The sequence below is a fragment of the Lutra lutra genome, chromosome 5 (assembly GCF_902655055.1).
Source record: "Lutra lutra chromosome 5, mLutLut1.2, whole genome shotgun sequence".
Classification (NCBI taxonomy): domain Eukaryota; kingdom Metazoa; phylum Chordata; class Mammalia; order Carnivora; family Mustelidae; genus Lutra; species Lutra lutra.
Genome location: NC_062282.1, coordinates 62,265,040 through 62,284,395, shown reverse-complemented (window position 1 = coordinate 62,284,395; position 19,356 = coordinate 62,265,040). Strand labels below are relative to the sequence as shown.

At 50.0% G+C, this 19,356-nt stretch overlaps 1 protein-coding gene across 2 annotated transcripts in view; it reads left to right on the top strand.

Moving 5' to 3' along the window:
- The window catches only part of STK10 (serine/threonine kinase 10), a 117,738-nt gene that overhangs the window by 56,104 nt on the left and 42,278 nt on the right, over positions 1 to 19,356 (top strand). For both annotated transcript variants that reach the window (XM_047730780.1, XM_047730781.1), the window contains 4 exons: positions 904 to 1,053; positions 14,891 to 14,963; positions 15,955 to 16,149; positions 16,738 to 16,819. In XM_047730780.1, the coding sequence (XP_047586736.1) occupies positions 904 to 1,053; positions 14,891 to 14,963; positions 15,955 to 16,149; positions 16,738 to 16,819 (500 nt within the window). The remainder of the gene's footprint in view (positions 1 to 903; positions 1,054 to 14,890; positions 14,964 to 15,954; positions 16,150 to 16,737; positions 16,820 to 19,356) is intronic.

Genomic DNA, 19,356 nt, shown 5'->3' with positions numbered 1-19,356 from the left:
TCCCCGTCAGTCAAAAAGGGTCCTTTGCACATGCAGTGCCCCTTGTGTGGAAAACACTTTGTGGCCCCTACCTGCTCAGAGAAGGGCCCTAAGGGTCTCTAAGCGGACACTGGGATGTGCTGCTGTGTGTGTGTCTCTCCGACCAGCACACAGAGGCTCTCGACGACAGCCTTCCCACCAGCCCTTCACCTCTCAGTTCCACCAGCAGCCAGCACACATTTCTTCAACATCAGCCCGTGTCAGCCTCCAGGGCTTTGCTTCTGCTGCTTCCTTGACCTGGAATGCCCTGGAATGACTTGGAATGCCCTAGCCCCACCTTTCCGCCTCTCAAACACGGGTTCTTCCTACAAGACACAGCTTGAATGCCCTTACTTCTGGGGAGCCTGCTCATTCCCAGGCAGAAGGGCTTGCTGCCCAGCCTGCCCGTCCCCAGCCCCCATCCAAATCCCACTCTGTTCCGAGCTTGGCTCGCCATTCCCGTGCCCCTCTCAGTGTCCCTGCGCCAAGTGTGGAGCCTGACACGGAGTGAGTTTCCCCTCACTGCCCGGTTGCAGAAGGGATCTTGCCTCTTGGACGGGTTTCGTTTATGAACCTGAGCTCTGAAGTAGGCTGGCTGGCTTGAATCTGTGAATTTCTACCTATGTGACCTTGAGCAAGTGTGTTGATCTCTCTGAACCTTGGCTTCTTCATCTGTCAACCAAGGTAGTGACCATGCCTGCTCCATAGGGTGACAATGAGGACAAAATAGGTAACATGGGAAGTGCTTGGAAGTGAACTTGGTACGTGGCCAGTGCTCCGTGATGCTTGTTGCTTTTGTATTTCTTGGACCTGGCACGAGCCTGACATTCACCCTGCCTGCAGCGAGTGTGTGCTGAGTTGACAGTGGTTTTCCTCTCTTTCCAGAGCTAGACAGAGGCCTCACGGAGCCCCAGATTCAGGTGGTTTGCCGCCAGATGCTAGAAGCCCTCAACTTTCTGCATGGCAAGAAGATCATCCACCGGGACCTGAAAGCTGGCAATGTGCTGATGACCCTCGAGGGAGACATCAGGCTGGGTAAGGGCTGTCTGTGGGTGAGGATGGGAAGGCAGACCCCACGGTGCCTGCTGGGGGGTCATCATCCCGGCCTCTGTGGGCAGGAGGGAGTGTGTCTGAGATCCTCACTCCCATGGTGGCCCAGGCTGTCTTACCTGCCCTGGGCCACAGAGCACAGACTGGTCCCATTTGCTCAGTCTAACCCACTGGTTCTCAACTGAGGGCAATTTTGTCCCCCAGGGATGTTTGACAGTGTCTAGAGCCATCTTTGTTTGTTACAGCTAGGGCCAGGGGAGACTCCTGGCATCTGCTGCGTAGGGACAAGTGATACTTGACGTCCTGCAGTGCACAGGACAACCCCTTGCCACACAGGGATCCTGCTGGTGAGGCTGGCTTGCGAGGCTGGCTTGCACTGTGGGAGGTGCTGGTCTGACCCTTTTGGTCCTGCTAATGATCAAGAGAATTTGAGTGAGCGTGATGGACAGAGGGATGAGTCCGCCTCCATTCACAAATAGAAAATAGTACATTAGACATGAGCTTCTTAAAGTACATATAAAATGTATCATCTTAGCTTTGAAGTACACAGGTCAGGGGCGTTAAGTACATTCATGCTGTTGGGCAACCATCACCAGCATCTGTCTCCAGAAACTTTCCATCATCCTAAACGGAAACACTGTCCCCATTAAACGCTCAGCCCCACCTGAGCCCCAGCCCCTGGCAGCCTCCATTCTGCTTTCTTTGTCAGATTTTGACCGCTCTGGGGACCTCATATAAGTGCAGTCATTTGTGCTTTGGTGTCTGGTGTATTTCACTCAGCGTCCTCTCCTCAGGGTTCATCCCTATTGTAGCAGGTGTCGGAAGTTTTGTGTTTCTCATACTTTAAAAAATTTTTTTTTTTTAATTTTTATTTATTTACTTGAGAGAGAGAACGACAGAGGTCACGGAGGGAGAGGGAGGAAGAAGCCGACGTGCTGCCAAGTGGGGAGCCCGACGGGGCTCGATCCCAGGACCCTGAGACCATGACCCGAGCCGAAGGCAGACGCTTAACCCACTGAGCCACCCAGGCGCCCCTATACTTTTTTTTTTTTTTTTTTAACCAAAATAACACACACATGCTTCCTTGCTCCCACCACCACCTTTCCCCATCCATTTCCACGGATGACACTTTTAACTCTTTTCATGTTTCCTCTTGCATTGATAATGTGCTTGTCATGCTTTTTCTTAAATAATGATTTTTATTGTGTGATGAAAAAATAACGAAGTTTTATTAAATAAAATTTACATAGTACAGGAAGGCTTAGAGGGGAAAACCAGGAAGTACCTCCAATCTCATTATCTAGTTGTTGGCACTGGTGGTCATCCCAGATAAGGTCTGTGTCTCTGCCAGTGGGAAGATGTACAGAGAGGTGTTGGCAGTGGTATTAATGGCAGAGAAGAGGATACGCTCTTGTTTACCGGTTGGACTGCATTCCACTCTATTTTCTAGTAATTCCTTCCTGGTAGCTAAAGTATTCATTCATCTGCACGCCCCCGCCCCTCAACCCTGTCCTTCCAACATTGGAGTGTCACTGTTGTTCTTCCTCTAGTGGAACCTTAGTGGCTTTGAGGAACATTTGAATTCTGTCAAGAATTATGACAAACTGCACCAGTGTTGAGTCTGTGTGAGGAAGGACTACAGGAATGGGCGTGAGGGTTGGCACAGAATGGTACAGTACAATCAAGGACATCTTCCCCTGCGAGAGGGCAGTTCCCAACACCCTTGCTTGGAGGGCTCTGAGGCTCAGATAGGGTGGGGACCTGCCTTGGGTCACAGAGCTAAGCAAGGACAGAGCCAGGGCTGATCCCAGGGCCACTGGCTTATTTCTCAGGTAAGGCCCACCTCAGTGCACTCACTTCCATGTGTACTTGGAGCGCATGGATGGGTTAGGGCAGGGCTGGGCCGTACAAAATGTACGCAAGGCTGGTAGGTTCTCAGATTTAGTACATTTTAGTGCTTTGGAGGCTCCGACACTCAGATTGCTGGCTATAACCCAGGGTTTCTGTCTGGGGTGGGGCCCAAGAACTTGCCTTCCTTTCCTCCCCTCTCCTCTTCTTTTAAGATTTATTTATCTATTCGAGAGAGAAAAAAAACATGTTGGGGGAGAGGCAGAGGGAGAGAAACTTCAAGCAGACTCCCTGCTGGGGGTGGAGCTGGGCATAGGGCTCCATCCCACCACCCATGAGGTCATGACCTGAGTTGAAGCCAAGAGTTGGATGCTGCACTGACTGAGCCCCCCAGGCACCCCAGAACTTGCAATTTTTTTTTCAACATTTCTTTCCTTCCTTCCTTATGAGCTGGGACCAGGAGCTGGGCAGAGGGAGAGGAAAGAAAGAATCTCAAGGAGGCTGGTGCAGGGCTCGACCCCAGGACCCTGAGATCATGACCTGAGCCAACATCAGGAGTTGGATGCTTAATCAAGTGAGCTACCCAGGCACCCCAGAACTAGCATTCTAATAAGCTCCTACTTGTAGCTGATAATGGGGGCACACTTTGATAACCACTGCTTTCACCCCCCACTATCCAAAGAGCAGCATCAGCATCAGATGGGAGCTTGTTAGAAATGCTCTGTTGTCCAAAGGGTATGGTTGGTTCTGTCTTGAAACCAGCAGTATGAAGAAGTTTCTCATTTTGGGCATGAGAGGGTTGCACTCTGTTCTGTGGAAACCCTGATACATGGAGGGTCTGTGCCTTCTGGGGTTCAGCTCACATCCATGTGGCTGTTTTCCCTCCTTGTTCATTCTTTCTCCGGGAATGGTTAAGAGCAGGCACTCTGTAGTCAGAGAGTCCAGAGTTCAAATCCCAAGTCTGCCTCTAGGTCTGTGACCTTGGAAAAGTCACTTAACCATGCTGTTTTTCCATTTTCTTATCTGTAAAATGAGAGTGATGATAGAATGTCTGTCACAGGATCAGGAGGCCAGTTACAAGAAAGTACATGTGTAAAGCCTTCTGTAAAGTCCAGCTGTAATTTACTATTGTTTCCTTTAGTGTCTGCTGTGTGCCAAGCCCTGTGCTGGGCGGGGAGGGATGAGGAATGAGACCCTAGTCCTTCTGTTCCTGCAGAGTTCTCAGGTAGTGGGGAGGTAGATGGGAGCATCAGGGCTGGGGAGGGTTGGGGGAGGGAGATGGTGCTGAGGTAGGGAGTGTAGGGAGGGGGCTGATCTGTTCTTCCAAGAACCTGGGCCTGGAGGTTTGGGTTTGGAAGAGACTTTGAGGGGAGGATAGTTTGAGTTGAGTTATGAAAGGTGGATAAGTATTTGCCAGGTAAACCAGATTGGACAGGGGCGTCCAGGAAGAGGAAGCCTTGTGGGCAGGGGCATGGAGATGAGAAACAGGGTATTTTGGGGGACTGATAATACAAATAATGCATGTTTATTGGGTTTATGGAGCCCCACTAGATGCCAGCCATTAGAGAAGGCACTTTCTAGGCACCTCCATTCAATCAGCACTCCAGGGGTATTGGGCAAGGTTGTGGGGAGGGTAGGGACTCTACCAGCCCAGAAGAGGCCACTGAGAAGCAGTAGCAGGGTTGGGCCTTGGGTCTTCCTGACTCCACAGCCCCCACGGACAGGCTTCTTCAGGGGTAGAGTGTGGGTGGCCGGGGAGGGGCCCGGTTGGGGAGTGCCTTGCCTTTAGGCTCAGGGAGTATATGGGGGGCAGAGAAGAGAGTCCCTTCAAATCTGCAGGATTCGAAGGAAACCTTCAGCTCAGCCTTCAAGAACTTATCACTTGGAGGAGGCAGAACACAGCAAACCCCGGTCAGGAGCAGCCAATCAGCTCAGGGAAGCCCTGGCAGGGACAGGGATGGAGGGAGGGGCCCAGCACCCTCAGGCTGATATATCCCTGGGGGTGCTCATTTCCCATTGCCATGCCCCCCCCTTATACACGCCCTAAATCTGGAGGGCGCTGACATGCTGAGCAGCCTCCAGAATCTCACTCAGAGCTTAGCAGCGGGTGGGATGGAAGCAGATGGGTGCATTGGGTTTCCAAATGACTTGGCATATGCAGTTGAGAAAACCAGGAAGCCAATCAGAAAGGAAAAAAGTTCAGGGAGAGTTGAGTGTGAGTATTTACACAATTCTGCTGAGCTCTGGGAGAGGTGGGGGAGAGGCCTGCTGAGGCCTGTTGTTCTGTTTTGTAAAATCCCCCTTCCCCCTTGGGCCTGGGATCTGCAGCCTGACCGAGCAGTGGAGGAGGCCTGTGGTAAAGGGTGGCAGTTTCCTAGCGTCTTGGGACTGTCTTGGGCCCCTGAGACCCCTGCCCCATGTCTTTATATAAACTCAGGGATACAGAAGAGAATTGCTTAGCAGATCTTTCTCCCAAGTAAGGGGGTCACCTTGTTGGAGACAATAGCTGTGCTGCTCACTGGAGTGGAAATAGAACGAAGAAGCAGCAGGGTGAGCTGAGCAAAGCGTGGGTTCTAGACACACACAAGCCTGGTTCAAATCCTGGCTCTGCCACTTTGAGCTGGAGAAACATATTTAACTATCCAAGCCTCAGTTTCTTCATCTGTGCAATGGGTGTAACAGCAGTTCCGCCTCACAGGGCTACTGTGACCACTAGGGAGAGTGTACAAAGGACTGGCATGGGTATCAGAGTTCCCTGAGATTCATTTCATAGTTGCCAAGTAAAGCACAAGTTTTAGCTCTGAGTGGACGTGAAGCAGTCCACTTGATGACTGGTAGGAATACACTGGTGTGGAGAGCAGGGAAGAGGGTCTGCTGCCCTGGGACTGTTGGGATATGAAGTTGGGGGGTGGACTTTGAAGTCTGAAGACCTGTGCTCTGGTCCTGAATCTGCCATTTCACATTAGAGGACCTTGGGCAGTCACATAAGCCTTTGGAGCCCCGACTTCTCAAACTCAGCAGTGTGGTAATCGTTCCTGTCTCACAGAGTTGGTGTGACAAGTTAGAGAGCGTATGCAAAGCATCTGTGGGTGTCCAGCACATGGGAGAGGTGGGCGATGTTGGGCCTTGGAATGTCTCAGAGAAGCTGCCATGAGAGAGAATGTTCCCTGTTCTCCAGAAACCTGTGTTCCTCTCTCCAGCGGTGCGTCTCTGAAAATGGGAGGTGAATTTTACTTTAGGGGTCTTCCAAGTTCCAAGTAGAAGTCTGGACTGGCCGAAAAATCACAAAGCCCTGCACAGAGCCTGGCATATAGAAGGTGCTTAGATCAGTAGCAGCTTCCAGCATTGCCATTACTTTTTGTTTTATTTACTAGAGGGTTCCTAATTCCCAAAGTCCCCTTGGTGCACAGGAGGCCTGGCAAGTGGGCCTGGCAGTGACCAGTTACCTGCCTCTCACCTCCACTTTGACCCCCAGCCCAGAATTCCTGTGTGTTGTTGCCAGCGGCCTAGTGTCCTGGTTCTTCCACTCTGGCTGCCACGAACTGAGCCAGTGTTTGATAATGTAGAAATTCATTTAGTTCTCAAAGACCACTCGTAACATTTTACAGAGGTGAGATATCTGGCTTTTTTTTTTTTTTTTTTTTTAAGAGGTTAACTTAAGCCCAAATCATACAGCCAGTAAGAGGCACATCTGGGCTTCAGACCAGCGCATCTGGCTTCAGAGATCACGTGCTTAACCATTACCCTATTTTAGACTCTTGGTGCCAATGATAAGAACCGGTATTCTGTGATTTAAGGCAGACAAGAAAATGTGCGTGTATGATACACGGAGCTGTGATGGTGAAGCGATACAGCTGGGCATCCAGGGCAGCTGGACCCTGGAACACAGAAGACTCTCTGGTCTGCCCCTCCGTGCATGTTGGTTAGGCTCTCAGACCAGCCCGCTTCACAAAGCTATTGGCAGGGGCTAGTTTTAAGTTTTCTCAGGATCACCTTCTGCAGGACCAAATGAACCTCACCGTTTCAGGTCTTGGAGTCCGTAATCCCAGTGTAGTACTCTGATTGGCTTAGCCTGGCGTGGGTGCAGATCTCTGGACCAATCAATGAGATCCAGTAAGGAGCCTTCTCTGATTGGCCCAGCTTGTGGTGCTCCCTGAGAAGGAAGGCGGGGTCGGGTAGCAAGATGGAAGGATTGCCCAGCTGCTCCCTCTTTCTCTCCGTGGAACAGCGTGGTTGGGGTGGGTAGATGGTTCTTTAGAGGGTGAGAAGATTTGTACTGGCCTGAAAAACAAGTTGTTATCCACCTAGACTGGCGTGGCCTGTTGGAAGCAAGAACAGAGTTCTGAATGTGTGACAGGTTGAGGGAGAAAATGCCAGAAAAAGACAGGGTTCTGTAGGAGAGGGGAGAGAGTGAAGCAAGAGTGCTGGGGGGCTGAGGGGCTGAGGGGCTGAGGGATGAGTGGGAAGACAGGGGCCTCTGTAGGGGTCACGTGTGTTTAAACAACAAGAGAAAATGAACACAAATGGAGAAGTCGAGCAGTTGGGTCAGTCTCCTATTTGGCTAGAGATGCGATGTCTTTAGTAGGTGAGGAGACTGAGGCTCAGAGACAGGAAGCAGTTGGTTTCCGAATCTTCTTGCTTCCCTGCCAGGGACCATTTCCATGGCACTCCTGGGAAGGCAGACCGTTCTGATAATTAAGACAAGTCACTTGGGAGCCCTGGTGGATCCTCCCTCTTAATGAGCTGGTGTGGTAATCCAGAGGAAGAGGGCCCATGGGCTTCCAGGGCTGGGGGGCTGAGCCTTTGCCTTCTCCCATCCCCCTCCTCGGTGTCAGCAGGCCCCACACCCTCTCTAGGCTTCACTTCCCGGTGGGTCCTGTAAGGACCCTGGCTTGTGTTGGTCCACAGGGCCACTGTTGGCATTTTAGATGAGACCGTGTTTTGCCTTGGAAGGCGCAGTGTCGGTGGCTCTTTCCCACTAAATGGCAGAAGCACTCCTCTTCATTGTGATGACCAGACTGCCCCCATTCCTTTTCCTTTTTTTTTTTTTTTTAATTTTATTTATTTATTTGAGAGAGAGAGAGCATGTGAGAGCATGTGTGTGAGCAGGGGGTAGGGATAGAGGAAGAGGGAGAAGCAGACACCCTGCTGAGCTGGGAGTCTGATGTGGGGCTTGATCCTGGGACCCTGAAGCATGGCCTGAGCCCAAGGCAGACTCTTAACTGAGTCACCCAGGTGCGCCACCACCCCCCCAATTCCCTTTCAAACATATCCTGGAACATAGGTACCACCCCTGGTTGGGGACCATATAGAAGGTTCTCAGACTTAGAATTCCAGGGTTTCTGTACCCACGTTGGCCTACAGACTCACTGGCCTGGGGTGGAGGTTCCAGGAGGGCAGGGGGTACAGAACTCTTACTGGACAGTGGTTTGCCTTTAACTAGCCTGACATTATCTGGGAAAATGCTCCTCTTGGATTCTTTTGGTGGTCTACAGTTAAGGGGACAGTTGAGAGATTTTGTTACATATCTGCATACATTCTAAATTCACAGCCTTGTGTATGTGTGGAATATATAATTGTTCTTATGTTGTGTATGTAATTTTTAGTTATGAAAGTAATATATGGTATTTACACATGTATAGGAAGATATGTGCAGTGATATTTAGTGCAGCAATATTTGTAACAGTAAGAAATGAGAAATGATCCAATTTACTCCAGTAGAGGATTAATTACTAAGTTATGGTACAATGGAATCTTCTTTAGCTATTGAAAATTAAATTGTAGAAAATGTGTAATCTTTTACAAAAATGTATATATATATACACGTGAAGGGACAAAACACAGCTGAAAAATAGCAGGTTTAATCTGATTTCATTTTTAAAAAGTATTTTTATTTACACATACGCTTTTTATTTATATAAATCTGGAGCTATATGCAGCAAACTCATAAATGTTTATCTCTACCAGGATTATGGAGACTTTCTCATCTGTAAATGTTTGAATTTTTTATAAGCAGCATTGCCTTGATAACAGGAAGAAACTATATATAAGTGAGTATATAGATAGATACAGCGGTACAGACAATTTGCAGTAAGACCCACAACGAAGGAAACAGAAGTCACTCCCGATGTTGCCAGAATACACCCTGTAGGCCCCCTTTCGGTGTTTTTTTCTGTGTACAGAGGACCAGGCAGTGGTAAAGAGCACAGACTCAACGTCTTGTCTGTCCTTTGAGCTGGGTGACAGTTCACAAGTTCCTTAACGTCTCTAAACCTCAGTCTTCTCATCTGTCAAAGGGGAATAATAGGGCACCTGGGTGGCTCGGTCGGTTAAGCATCTGCCTTCTGCTCAGGTCATGATCCCGAAGTCCTGGGATTGAGTCCCCATCTGGGTGGGTGGGTTGCTTCTCCCTCTCCTTCTGCCTGCTGCTTGTGCTCTCTCGCTCTCTGTTTCTCTCTCTCTGTGTCTGGAAAAAAAACAAAACAAAACACAAAAACCTACCTTAAAAAAAGGGTGGGGGGAGGGGGGCTGGGAGAGGGGGGTGAGTTATGGACATTGGGGAGGGTATGTGCTGTGGTGAGTGCTGTGCAGTGTGTAAACCTGGCGATTCACAGACCTGTACCCCTGGGGATAAAAATACATTATATGTTTATAAAAAAATAAAATAAGATGTTTTATTAAAAAAAAAGGGGGGGGTGGAGTAATGATCTTCCCTGCCCCAAAGGGTCACAGCTGTAAACGACATGCATAGGGATATACATGCTGATAATATACAAAATGATATGCAGGGGAGGATCGAAGTGATGGGCGGACGTCTGCGCAGCACTGTACTGCCTGCTCACTTCTCAGTAAACAGCAGTGTTTGAACTGTCGGCTGGGTGTGTGCCGCATTTCAGGGTTTTGTCTCTCAGCGGGCGGCCAGTGTGCCTTCCATCCAGTGTGTGCAGCTCACACCCTGGCAAGTGCGAGGTGCTCTCACCACATCCTGGCTCCCACTGGGTTTTACTCAAAAAGCAAGAACAAAAACCCACAAACCTGAAGAACTTTTGCTATAAGCATTTCATCTTTTTAAACCAGAAAGGCAGTAGGTACTCTTTATCAAAAATATATATTTTTAAAGATTTTATTTAGTGTCTGACAGAGAGACCGCGAGAGAGGGAACACAAGCAGGAGGAGTGAGAGAGGGAGAAGCAGGCTCTTCGAAGAGCAGCGAGCCCGACGCGGGGCTTGCTCCCAGGACCCCAGGATCCTAGGATCATGACCCGAGCCAAAGGCAGAGGCTCAACGACAGAGCCACCCAGGCATCCATATCAAAAATATTTTAAAGAATAAAAGTGTCTAAAGGTAAAAAAATGTAAGACCCCCTTGGTGTGCTCACCAAAATCCTCCTTCTGGGGAGTTGGTGACTATTAAGTTTGACGTGTAACCTCCCAACCCCTGTTCTGTGTGTGCAGGTGTGTCTGCACGCACGGTGTGCATATGTCGTTCTTTTAAAAGACAACTGGAATCACAGCTACCTTATCATATGCATCGATCAGTCAACAGCATGTTCTGGGCAACATGCTAGGGACAGCATCCCACATTAGTACACACGCATGCAACCTCATTCTTTTTGAGGGCTGCCTGATGGCTCATGGCTGGACTGTGCCATCATTTAACCATTTGCCAGCCAAGCTCTAGCAACAACTTGGCAGCTTCCAATTTTTTGACTCTTTCGAGTAATGCTTTTGTAAGTTTCCATGTATGTTATCATCTGGTTTGGAGGATCTATTTCTAGAAAGAGAATTGCTGTCAAATGTATTTCTTAAAAGCCAGCGTTCTGTTCTTCTAGACTTAAAAGGTGGTGGGTGGGGTGGGAAGTTGGGGGAACCAGGTGGTGGGTATTAGAGAGGGCACGGATTGCATGGGCACTGGGTGTGGGGCAAAAACAAGGAATACTGTTATGCTGAAAATAAATTAAAAAAAATGATTAAAAAAAAAAAGGTGGTCTAGCAAAAGTCTGGCAGTTCATGTATTTGGTCGTTCATTTGGGAACAGTGTTCTGTGGGCCCCATGTGGTGCGGAGGGAACGGCTCTGGACAAGGCAGAAATGGACTCTTTCCTTATGGACGTGATAATTTACGAAACACTCCCCACCCACCTGCTGCCCTTGTTTCTAATTCTTGTTGTAAAATGGGAGAAGGAGAGAGGAGTATTTTTATTAGAACAGACTGCCTGGGGGAAACCCGCTTTGAATTGTCCAAGTCCAAACTGCATTCCCTGAGCCTGAGGTCCGTTGCTGCAGGGAGGGGCAGCCTGGGTGGGCCCGATCTTGTGTGGCAGAAGGGGGAAGTAGCAGCTATCCCAAAGGCTGGCTGGGAGGGGCCTGGGGGACCAACTGTGTGTCATTGTGAAAGTTGGTGGTTTCTGCTTTTCCTCTTTCTTCTCAGGCAGGGATTAGAGACCCTGATGGGGGAGGGGCAGTTCCTGCCTCCCTCCTGGGAGCCTCATGCTGGGTCTGAGAAGCAGTCACTGTTGTTTCCAGATTTCCTGGGATGACGTGGCCAGCCCTTACTGGTGTTTGCAGGGAAGGTGGGCCCCAGGCCTTGTAGGAAGGAGGTGAGCCAGGCACCGCCATTCTCCAGGAGCCCAGAGGGGTGGTGATTCGTCCTGGCCTCCCAGGTAGTCAGCCACAGAGCCAGTTTCTCGTCTGGGTTTCCTGGTTTTGTACCTCCCTCTGTAGCAGTTCTTGGTCCCTCCCTGGGCCAGATGGTCCTCCCAGGCCTGTCACCTGCTGCTATCTAGTTAGCTGGGACTGGGCTTATAGACCAGTTTTCCTGATGGTTCCCAGGAGCCGTAGCTATCTATGCCGCAGCCTAAAATTCTCCCAGCTCACCTGCCCCATGGCCAGAGCATTTACCAGGAGCAGGGCTTGGGGCCGAGTGCTTTCTGAGTGTCCTTTAATCCTCATGGTGACCCTGCAAAGTAACTCTGCTAGTATCACCACCCATGTGTCACACACAGGGATACTGAGGATTGGAGGTTTGCTAATTGTCCTGACCCCTGCCTGTCTCCAACTTAACTGCTTCTGCCTCCCCTCCCTCTAGTCACGTTGCCCTGCCCCTCCAGGCCCTTCCACCAGATTGTTATCCCTGTCTGGAAATATCTTTCCCCAGATCCTGACCTCCTGTCTAAAAAAGCCACCCATCTGCCCCTGCCCCCACCATGAATCACATGGGGGTGTGTTGAGGGCCTGTTTTCATTGCTAGAGTAAAAGCCACATGAGGGTGGAGATTTGGGTTCAGCTCTGTGCCTAGAATTGTGCCTGGAGCATAATAGATGTTCAATTAATACATGTTGCATGAAGGGACAGCGTGGAAGCCCTCAGCTGTGTTTCCTCCAAGCACTCCCTCCCTCCCTGCACTGTCTCACCTCCCTGACTGTGGACTCTCCTATCCCTGTGCTCCCCTCTTACACAGTTAGGAATAGAGATTAACTGGTGTTTGATGGCTATCTGCTCACACCACTGAACTTTGAGCTGCCCAAGGGCAAGGCCTTGGTGCACTTGGTTCGCTCTTGGCTAATGTCTGGCTCTGGAAGGCACCCCAGTGAATAGGTGAATGAACCAGTGAAATAGAAGAGCCAAGACTTGAACCGGTTCTCTGGTATTCTGGGCCCCCCTCTTAGCATTCCTGGTTTGAACTGGTTGGTCTGATTCAAGCTCTCCAGAACAGCAGGTGTCCTAGGACTGTGAGTCGGGCCAGCTCCTTTCTAGAGCTAGATGGAGGCTTCTTGGGGGGCTGGTAAGTATGTGGCTTGGCAACTTTTTGCATTAAGCACCACCAGTCTGCTTGAGGCGTTGCTTCCTTCTGAATTCTTATTTATTTATTTATTTAAAGATTTTATTCATTTTTTTTAAAGATTTTTTGTTTTTATTTATTTGACAGACAGAGATCTCAAGTAGGCAGAGAGGCAGGCAGAGAGAGAGGAGGAAGCAGGCTCCCTGCGGAGCAGAAAGCCCCATGCGGGCCTCGATCCCAGGACCCTGGGATCATGACCTGAGCCGAAGGCAGAGGATTTAACCCACTGAGCCACCCAGGCGCCCGATTTTATTCATTTTAGAGAGAGCACCCTAGTAGGGGAAAGGAGAGAGAGAGAATCCCAAGCAGACTCTGTGCTGAGCATGGAACACGACGTGGGCTCAGTCTCACGACCCTGAGATCATGACCGGAGCCGAAACCAAGAGTCAGATGCTCAACCCACTGAGCCACCCAGGTGCCCTGCCCTTCTCCTGACTTTGTGTACTGATTTTTTTTTAATATTATTTTTTTAAAAATTTGTTCATTACAAAGAGCATATGCATGAGTGTGGTAGGGGGCAGAAAGAGAGGGAGAAGCAGACTCCCTGCTGAGCAGGTAGCCCCATGTGGGGTGTGATTCCAGGACACTGGAGATCATGACCTGAGCCAAAGGCAGATGCTTAACCATCCGAGCCACCCAGCACCCCCTGATTTATTTTTTAATCAAGATGAAACTTACCTGTTTTTCTGCCTCGTAAAAGTTCATGTTAACTTATTAGTTGGAATGTTTTTTGAAAACATGACAATAAATATGCTTATTTCTATTTAAAAAAAAAAAATGAAACTTTACCCTTGAAGACCAGAATTGGAGATTACTCTTTGTGGCATTGGATTCTTCTCGTTTCTCGTAGTAGTGGGCATGTGAAGGAAGACTGGTAGTGTTGGGTGTGTTTGAAGATACATTTTATTTATGTCATTCCTGAAAGTTGTACGTGTTCATCATGGTAAATTTAAAAAATTGAGAAAAGTAGAAGAAACCTTGTCCGGTCTCATGATCCGTATGCAGCCAGTTTAGCAAGTTGGCATATTTCTTCCAAGTCGGTTCATGTAGATCTCTGCCCTTTTCTCGGTGGAGGGAGCATCATGGGGACCATACCATATATTCAACTGGTATCCTCCCCTTTTCTACTTAACCTAAGAAGTATATAAATACAGTATCTTAATACTGTATTAAATATTATAAAATTGAAATACATGTTAAGTATTAATTTCATATATTAAATGCATACTAAATGTTTAATATTGATTGTTTTGTTTTGTTTTGCCTTGGTGGGGGTAAAGGGAAGGGAGAGAATCTTAAGTGGACTCCATGCCCAGCGTGGAGCTTGATCTCATGACCCTGAGATCGTGACCTGTGCTAAAATCAAGAGTTGGACACTTAAGCGACTGAGCCACTCAAGCACCCCTAATATTGACATGTATTAATATGTATAATTCAGTGTTAAAATATTGAATAAAAATACTTCAATAATACCAATAAAATACTGCCATGTGGCCACATATCACATTTTTCTTAATCTGTTCAGTCGTTTACCCTTTATCTTTCTTACCTCTCAATTTCTTGGTTTATCTTCCTCTGTGTGTGTATGTGTTCGTGTGTGCGTGCGCACTTGATTGATATGCCAGCTTAGATCCTTTTTGGAAAAGACAGAATATAGTATATATTAAATATGAAGTTTTGAAATCACCCTCTCAGCTTTTTGCAGAAGTGTATGACGGCCAGTGACCATCCAAGGCACAATTATTGCTGATTAAAATCACTCCCTGAAAGTCAAACAATTAGGTTTTTTAAAAAAATTTGTCATTATTACAATAGTGCTTTGATGAGCATCACTCTGCATACTGTTTTTATGTTTAAGATGATTTCATTGGGGTAACTATCTAGATCTGGAATTGTGGGATCAGAAGAGTGTAGATACTTGAAAGGCTCTTCAATTTATACTCTCATTAGCAGGAAGGAAGGTGTGTATCTCTATATATCTTTATATCAATAGATCTGTTTTTAATGATCAGAACTTAGCTAGGTAGGAAATGGTATCTGTTAATTGATTTGGAACATCTGTCTTTGAGTTCACACCCCAGGGCTGTGGGTGGAGGAATGTCCAACGAATACTCTGTCTGATTTTTGTCTTGCAGCTGACTTTGGTGTGTCTGCCAAGAATCTGAAAACTCTGCAGAAGCGAGATTCCTTCATAGGAACGCCTTACTGGTGAGTCTTGCAGTTTCTGGAACGGGAATGGTGGACTGAAGGTCGAACCTCAGACTCCCCGAGGTGACCTCGGGCTGCTGTGGAGAAGAGAGGACAGCAGCAAGGGCTCCTGGGTCAGCCTGCTGGGTCTGAGCCCAGGCGGCAGCCCTCAGGAGTGCTGTGACCTTGGCCAAGCTGCTTAGCTTCCCTGTGCCTCAGTTTCCTCCTCTACGAAATCAGGGTTCACAGGTTGTTGTGAGCATAAATGGGAAGATGCATATAGAAAATGCTCCATTAAGAACACCTGAACGGGAACCCCCAGAAAATGGTTCAATTCCTGTTTAATTCAACAAGTACAGACTGAATGGGAGGCCCTGGGCTGGGACTGTGAGGATGAACAATTCCTACCCTCCTGTGAAGTTTCTCTGGACTTCTCTAGACCATTGTGTTTCCTTCTTTTCCAAAACTATTACTTAAAAAAACACACAAAAAAACCAGGAAAACTCTTTCAGTTTCATACCTAATTACTTTCTGTTTTTCACATGCATTCTCACTTGGGAGTTAAGCTCCTTTCTTGCTTGCTTATTACTCACCCTTTCTCTCTCTCTCTCTCTCTGCCCTTTTGTTCCTCTTTCTCCTGTTCTCTCCCATCCCTTCTCTCTGTGCCGTTGTATTCTCTCAGTCCACCTGTGCCCCCAGTTGGTCTCGGGCCACCCTCCCCTCTGCCTCCACCCGCCCCTTCCCCAGGACTCTGTGTTCTGGATTGTTGCTGCCATCTCGTGGCAGACATCGGGAATTGCAGCCGGACATGGCCATGGAGCCCCTCCTGAAGGCATCTTTCCAAGTGAAGGCCATCGTAAGGAAGAGAGTGGGATGGACTCTAATGCACATCGTGATTTGGGAGTGCCACCAACTCTCTGACACTGGCTTGTGGTGGTCCCTGACCCTGAATCTCTGAGAAGTGCCTGGGGAGGCCAGGTTCTTAGCCCTCTGTTGTCCTTGGTTGGTTCAGGATGGCCCCTGAGGTGGTGATGTGTGAGACCATGAAGGACACCCCGTACGACTACAAAGCTGACATCTGGTCCCTGGGCATCACTCTGATTGAGATGGCCCAGATTGAGCCCCCGCACCATGAACTCAACCCCATGCGGGTCCTGCTCAAGATTGCCAAGTCGGATCCCCCCACTCTGCTCTCACCTTCCAAGTGGTAAGGAGCAAGGCCTGCCTGAGGATGTTTGCTGCGTGGCCAGTGGGCCTGGGTCATGGGACATGTGGGGTTGGGCAGGTGGAGGGCCAGGGTTCTTCTGGTCCTGCTAGGCCTGGGGGTCTCCTGGCCTTTCTGAGCCACCTGTGCCTTCCATTCCTTTTCCTGTCCTCTGTGCTTCTGACATGGGAGAGCAGACTGTCAGAGCAGATTGTGTGAGCCAGGAAGGCGGATGCCACTATGGGAGGAAGGAAGTGCTTAATCGGGCCTGGGGGAAGTCCCGGGCTGGCAACGGGGGCTCAGACTTAAACCCCCTTGCTTCTCTGTTTTGCTCTGTGGCCTCAGGCAAATCCCTGCTCCGCTGATGTCCATGTCCCCATCTGTACAATGATGTTCATGATGAGAAGGTCATCTTGAAAGCCCTGTCGCCTTCGCTGCTTTCGCTCATGAAGGCACCCTTTGTCTTTTGAGGGCTGTGTCGGGGAAGCACGTGACTCCCAGGAGAGCAGAGTCTGTGACTTGGGAATTTTCTCAGTTCTTGCCCTACTCTGAGCTGACTGCCACCACCTGTGCCCCCCGCCCCCCCGCCAGGTCTGTGGAGTTCCGCGACTTCCTGAAGACTGCCCTCGATAAGAACCCGGAGACCCGGCCCAGTGCTGCGCAGCTCCTGGAGGTACGTGGCTGCCCTGTCCTGGGGGTGGCTGCCTGCCCCCTCTGCCCTGCCCTTCCTTTGCACACAGAAGATGGGCGAGCTCACCCATGACCTGGAAGCTGGGTGTGTTGCTCCCCAACCCAGGCGATGCCCAGAAGAGTCATTCATTAATCAGCTGATACTCCCTGGGCTCTTGGACTGAGATGGCCGTCATGAAGGCAGCTCCCCCAGAGCCTGTCCTCACACCTCTTATGTTCTCGTTGGGAAGACGGGGCACAGACAGCAGATAAGTGCCCATGGCAGGGAGACAAGGGCTCTGGGGAGAAAGGAAACAACTCGGAAGGGTGGGGACCTGCGAGAGTGGCTCTCTGATAAGAAGAGGACACGGAAGCGCTCTGTGTGAGCAGACACCCAGAGGGGGCTGAGGGGCGAGGCGAGGGGTGCTGGGCAGCTGAGGCAAAGCATGATTGGGAGGAGTGAGGAGGCCATGGCGTGGAGCCAAGGGTGAGGGCAGAGATCAGAGAAGTGCGGGGTGTGTGCTCCCCAAGAGGATGCATACCCACCCCACCCCCCATACACTCAGATGCTTTGCAGCAGGATTCAGGCTTCCAGAAGGAGAGCACATGCTCAGTGGGAACGGTATTGTCTGTGTACACAGTTGAGGCAGAGGGGGCCACACTTGTCCATTCATGATGGACCCCCTCCCTGAACCCAGGTTTCCAGTGGGCAGCTGGCCTTTCAAAGATGGGCAGGCAGGCTGCGGTGCTCACTCTTTTCTGCAAGAAAGGGTCAGGCTGCGTAGGGTCACGTGGGGTCATGCAGGGTCTCGAAAGCGCAGGCCAGGACTTGAGCTGTACCCTCTGTGTGGGTTACCCTGTATCCTCTGTGTGGTGGGGTGCCCCTGAGGGTTGGACAAGGGACACAGCATCCGACCTGCACTTCTCAGGGCCCCTCTGGCTATTGTGTGAGGAATCTCTGGCCCTTGTGTGGAGAGGGGGGTGATGGTTTCCTTGAAGCTTCTTGAAATACTGGAGGTAGCTGGGAGTTGCCCTTTGCCCTGGCTGGCGCCTCGTGCTTTGAAAGTGGCACACACCACCTGTCCTGCTGTCCTCAGGCCTGCTAGTCGCTGTCCCCATGCCGTCAACACTGATGGGAGACCAGGAGAAAGTGGGCCTGGGTTCTGGGGAGAGGCCGCCCCTCCACACCTTGCCCACTGCGATCCTTCCACGCCAGTGACTCATGGTGTCTGATATGTGTTGGGAGGAAAGGAAGAAGAAGCCACTCCAAGCACAGAGTCTTTGTTCGTGTGCAGCTGCTTCTCCTGAGTACCTACTGTGTGCCAGGCACAGGGCCCTGGTTGGCATTCCAGGCTCCAGCACCCCTCTGGCGTGTGCAGCGCAGTGAGGCTGGAGAGTTTTGGGTTCAGATTCTGTCTTTGCCATGTATTGGCTGTGAGACCTGGGAGATTGGCTTCACTTCTCTGTGACCAGATCTCACTCTGAAATGGGGATAATGGTCATGCCCCTCCTTTAACAGGGTCGTTGTTAGGGTTAAGTGCAAAGATACCATAGAGTGCTTAGCTTAACCTCCCTGGGCTGTGCTCAGCAAATGATGCTTTGAACTGCAAATGTCCGGAGTATCAGAGGTCTTATATTCTGGGAATTGCGGTGTTTGGTGGGGAAGCCAGCGGAGGGGGTGGGCCATCACTGTCAGAAGCTGGAGCTCCAAGCTGCTTGGGGCCAATTGTTTCCTGTAAGCGGTCGCCTCCTGGTCTGCTATATCCGGCCTCTAGGCCATCCAGGACATTCCACCAGGAAGAGACCAGCTGTCTTCCATCCCCACGTGGCAGCCCTAGATCCTCAGCCCGACCCAGGAATTTTTGTTACATAGTTGGAAACAATGTCCCGCCAAGGGATTCTTAGTGCAAGACAGAAAGGGTTGCAGAAAAAGGAGTGATCCCTTGAGATTTAAAAAAAAAAAATGCCTTTCAGGGCTTAGGCTGCTGTCAGCTTTGTTCTTCTGCCTCTTTATTTCTGGGCAGAGGGGGAGGGGTGGGGAGCATGGTCTGCCCGAGGTCACCTGGCTTTGAATGACAGGTAGTGGCCTTCAGATCTTGGCTTTCCAGTGCCCCTGCAGAGCTGTTCATGCCCCTTGTTTCTGCCTGCTTCCGGGAGCTTCCTCCAAGCCCCTCATGTTGTGAGTTGACACTGGTTTCTGATTCATCCCCTCACTTGCACAGAGATTTGGGGGACCTTGTCACATAGCAATCAGGGACCCGGGCTCTGAGGTCATGCTTGACCACCCAGACTAGGAGTTGTTCTCACTCTGTGCCTCAGTTTCCTCATCTGTGAGATGTGGGTAGTGCAGTTGTATGGGTAAATGAGGTTCTGTATGCGCCATGTTTTTAGCACGATGGCTATCACTCAGGGGTTCTGGGGACACTTGTTGAGTTGGTTGTAAGCCTGCCGCGCGGTGTCCCAGCCGTTCTTGTCAGGGTCATGCATGACTCACGTCGTTGGACCCGGCGGCTGGCTCCAGGCTCCCAGCCATGGCAGCCA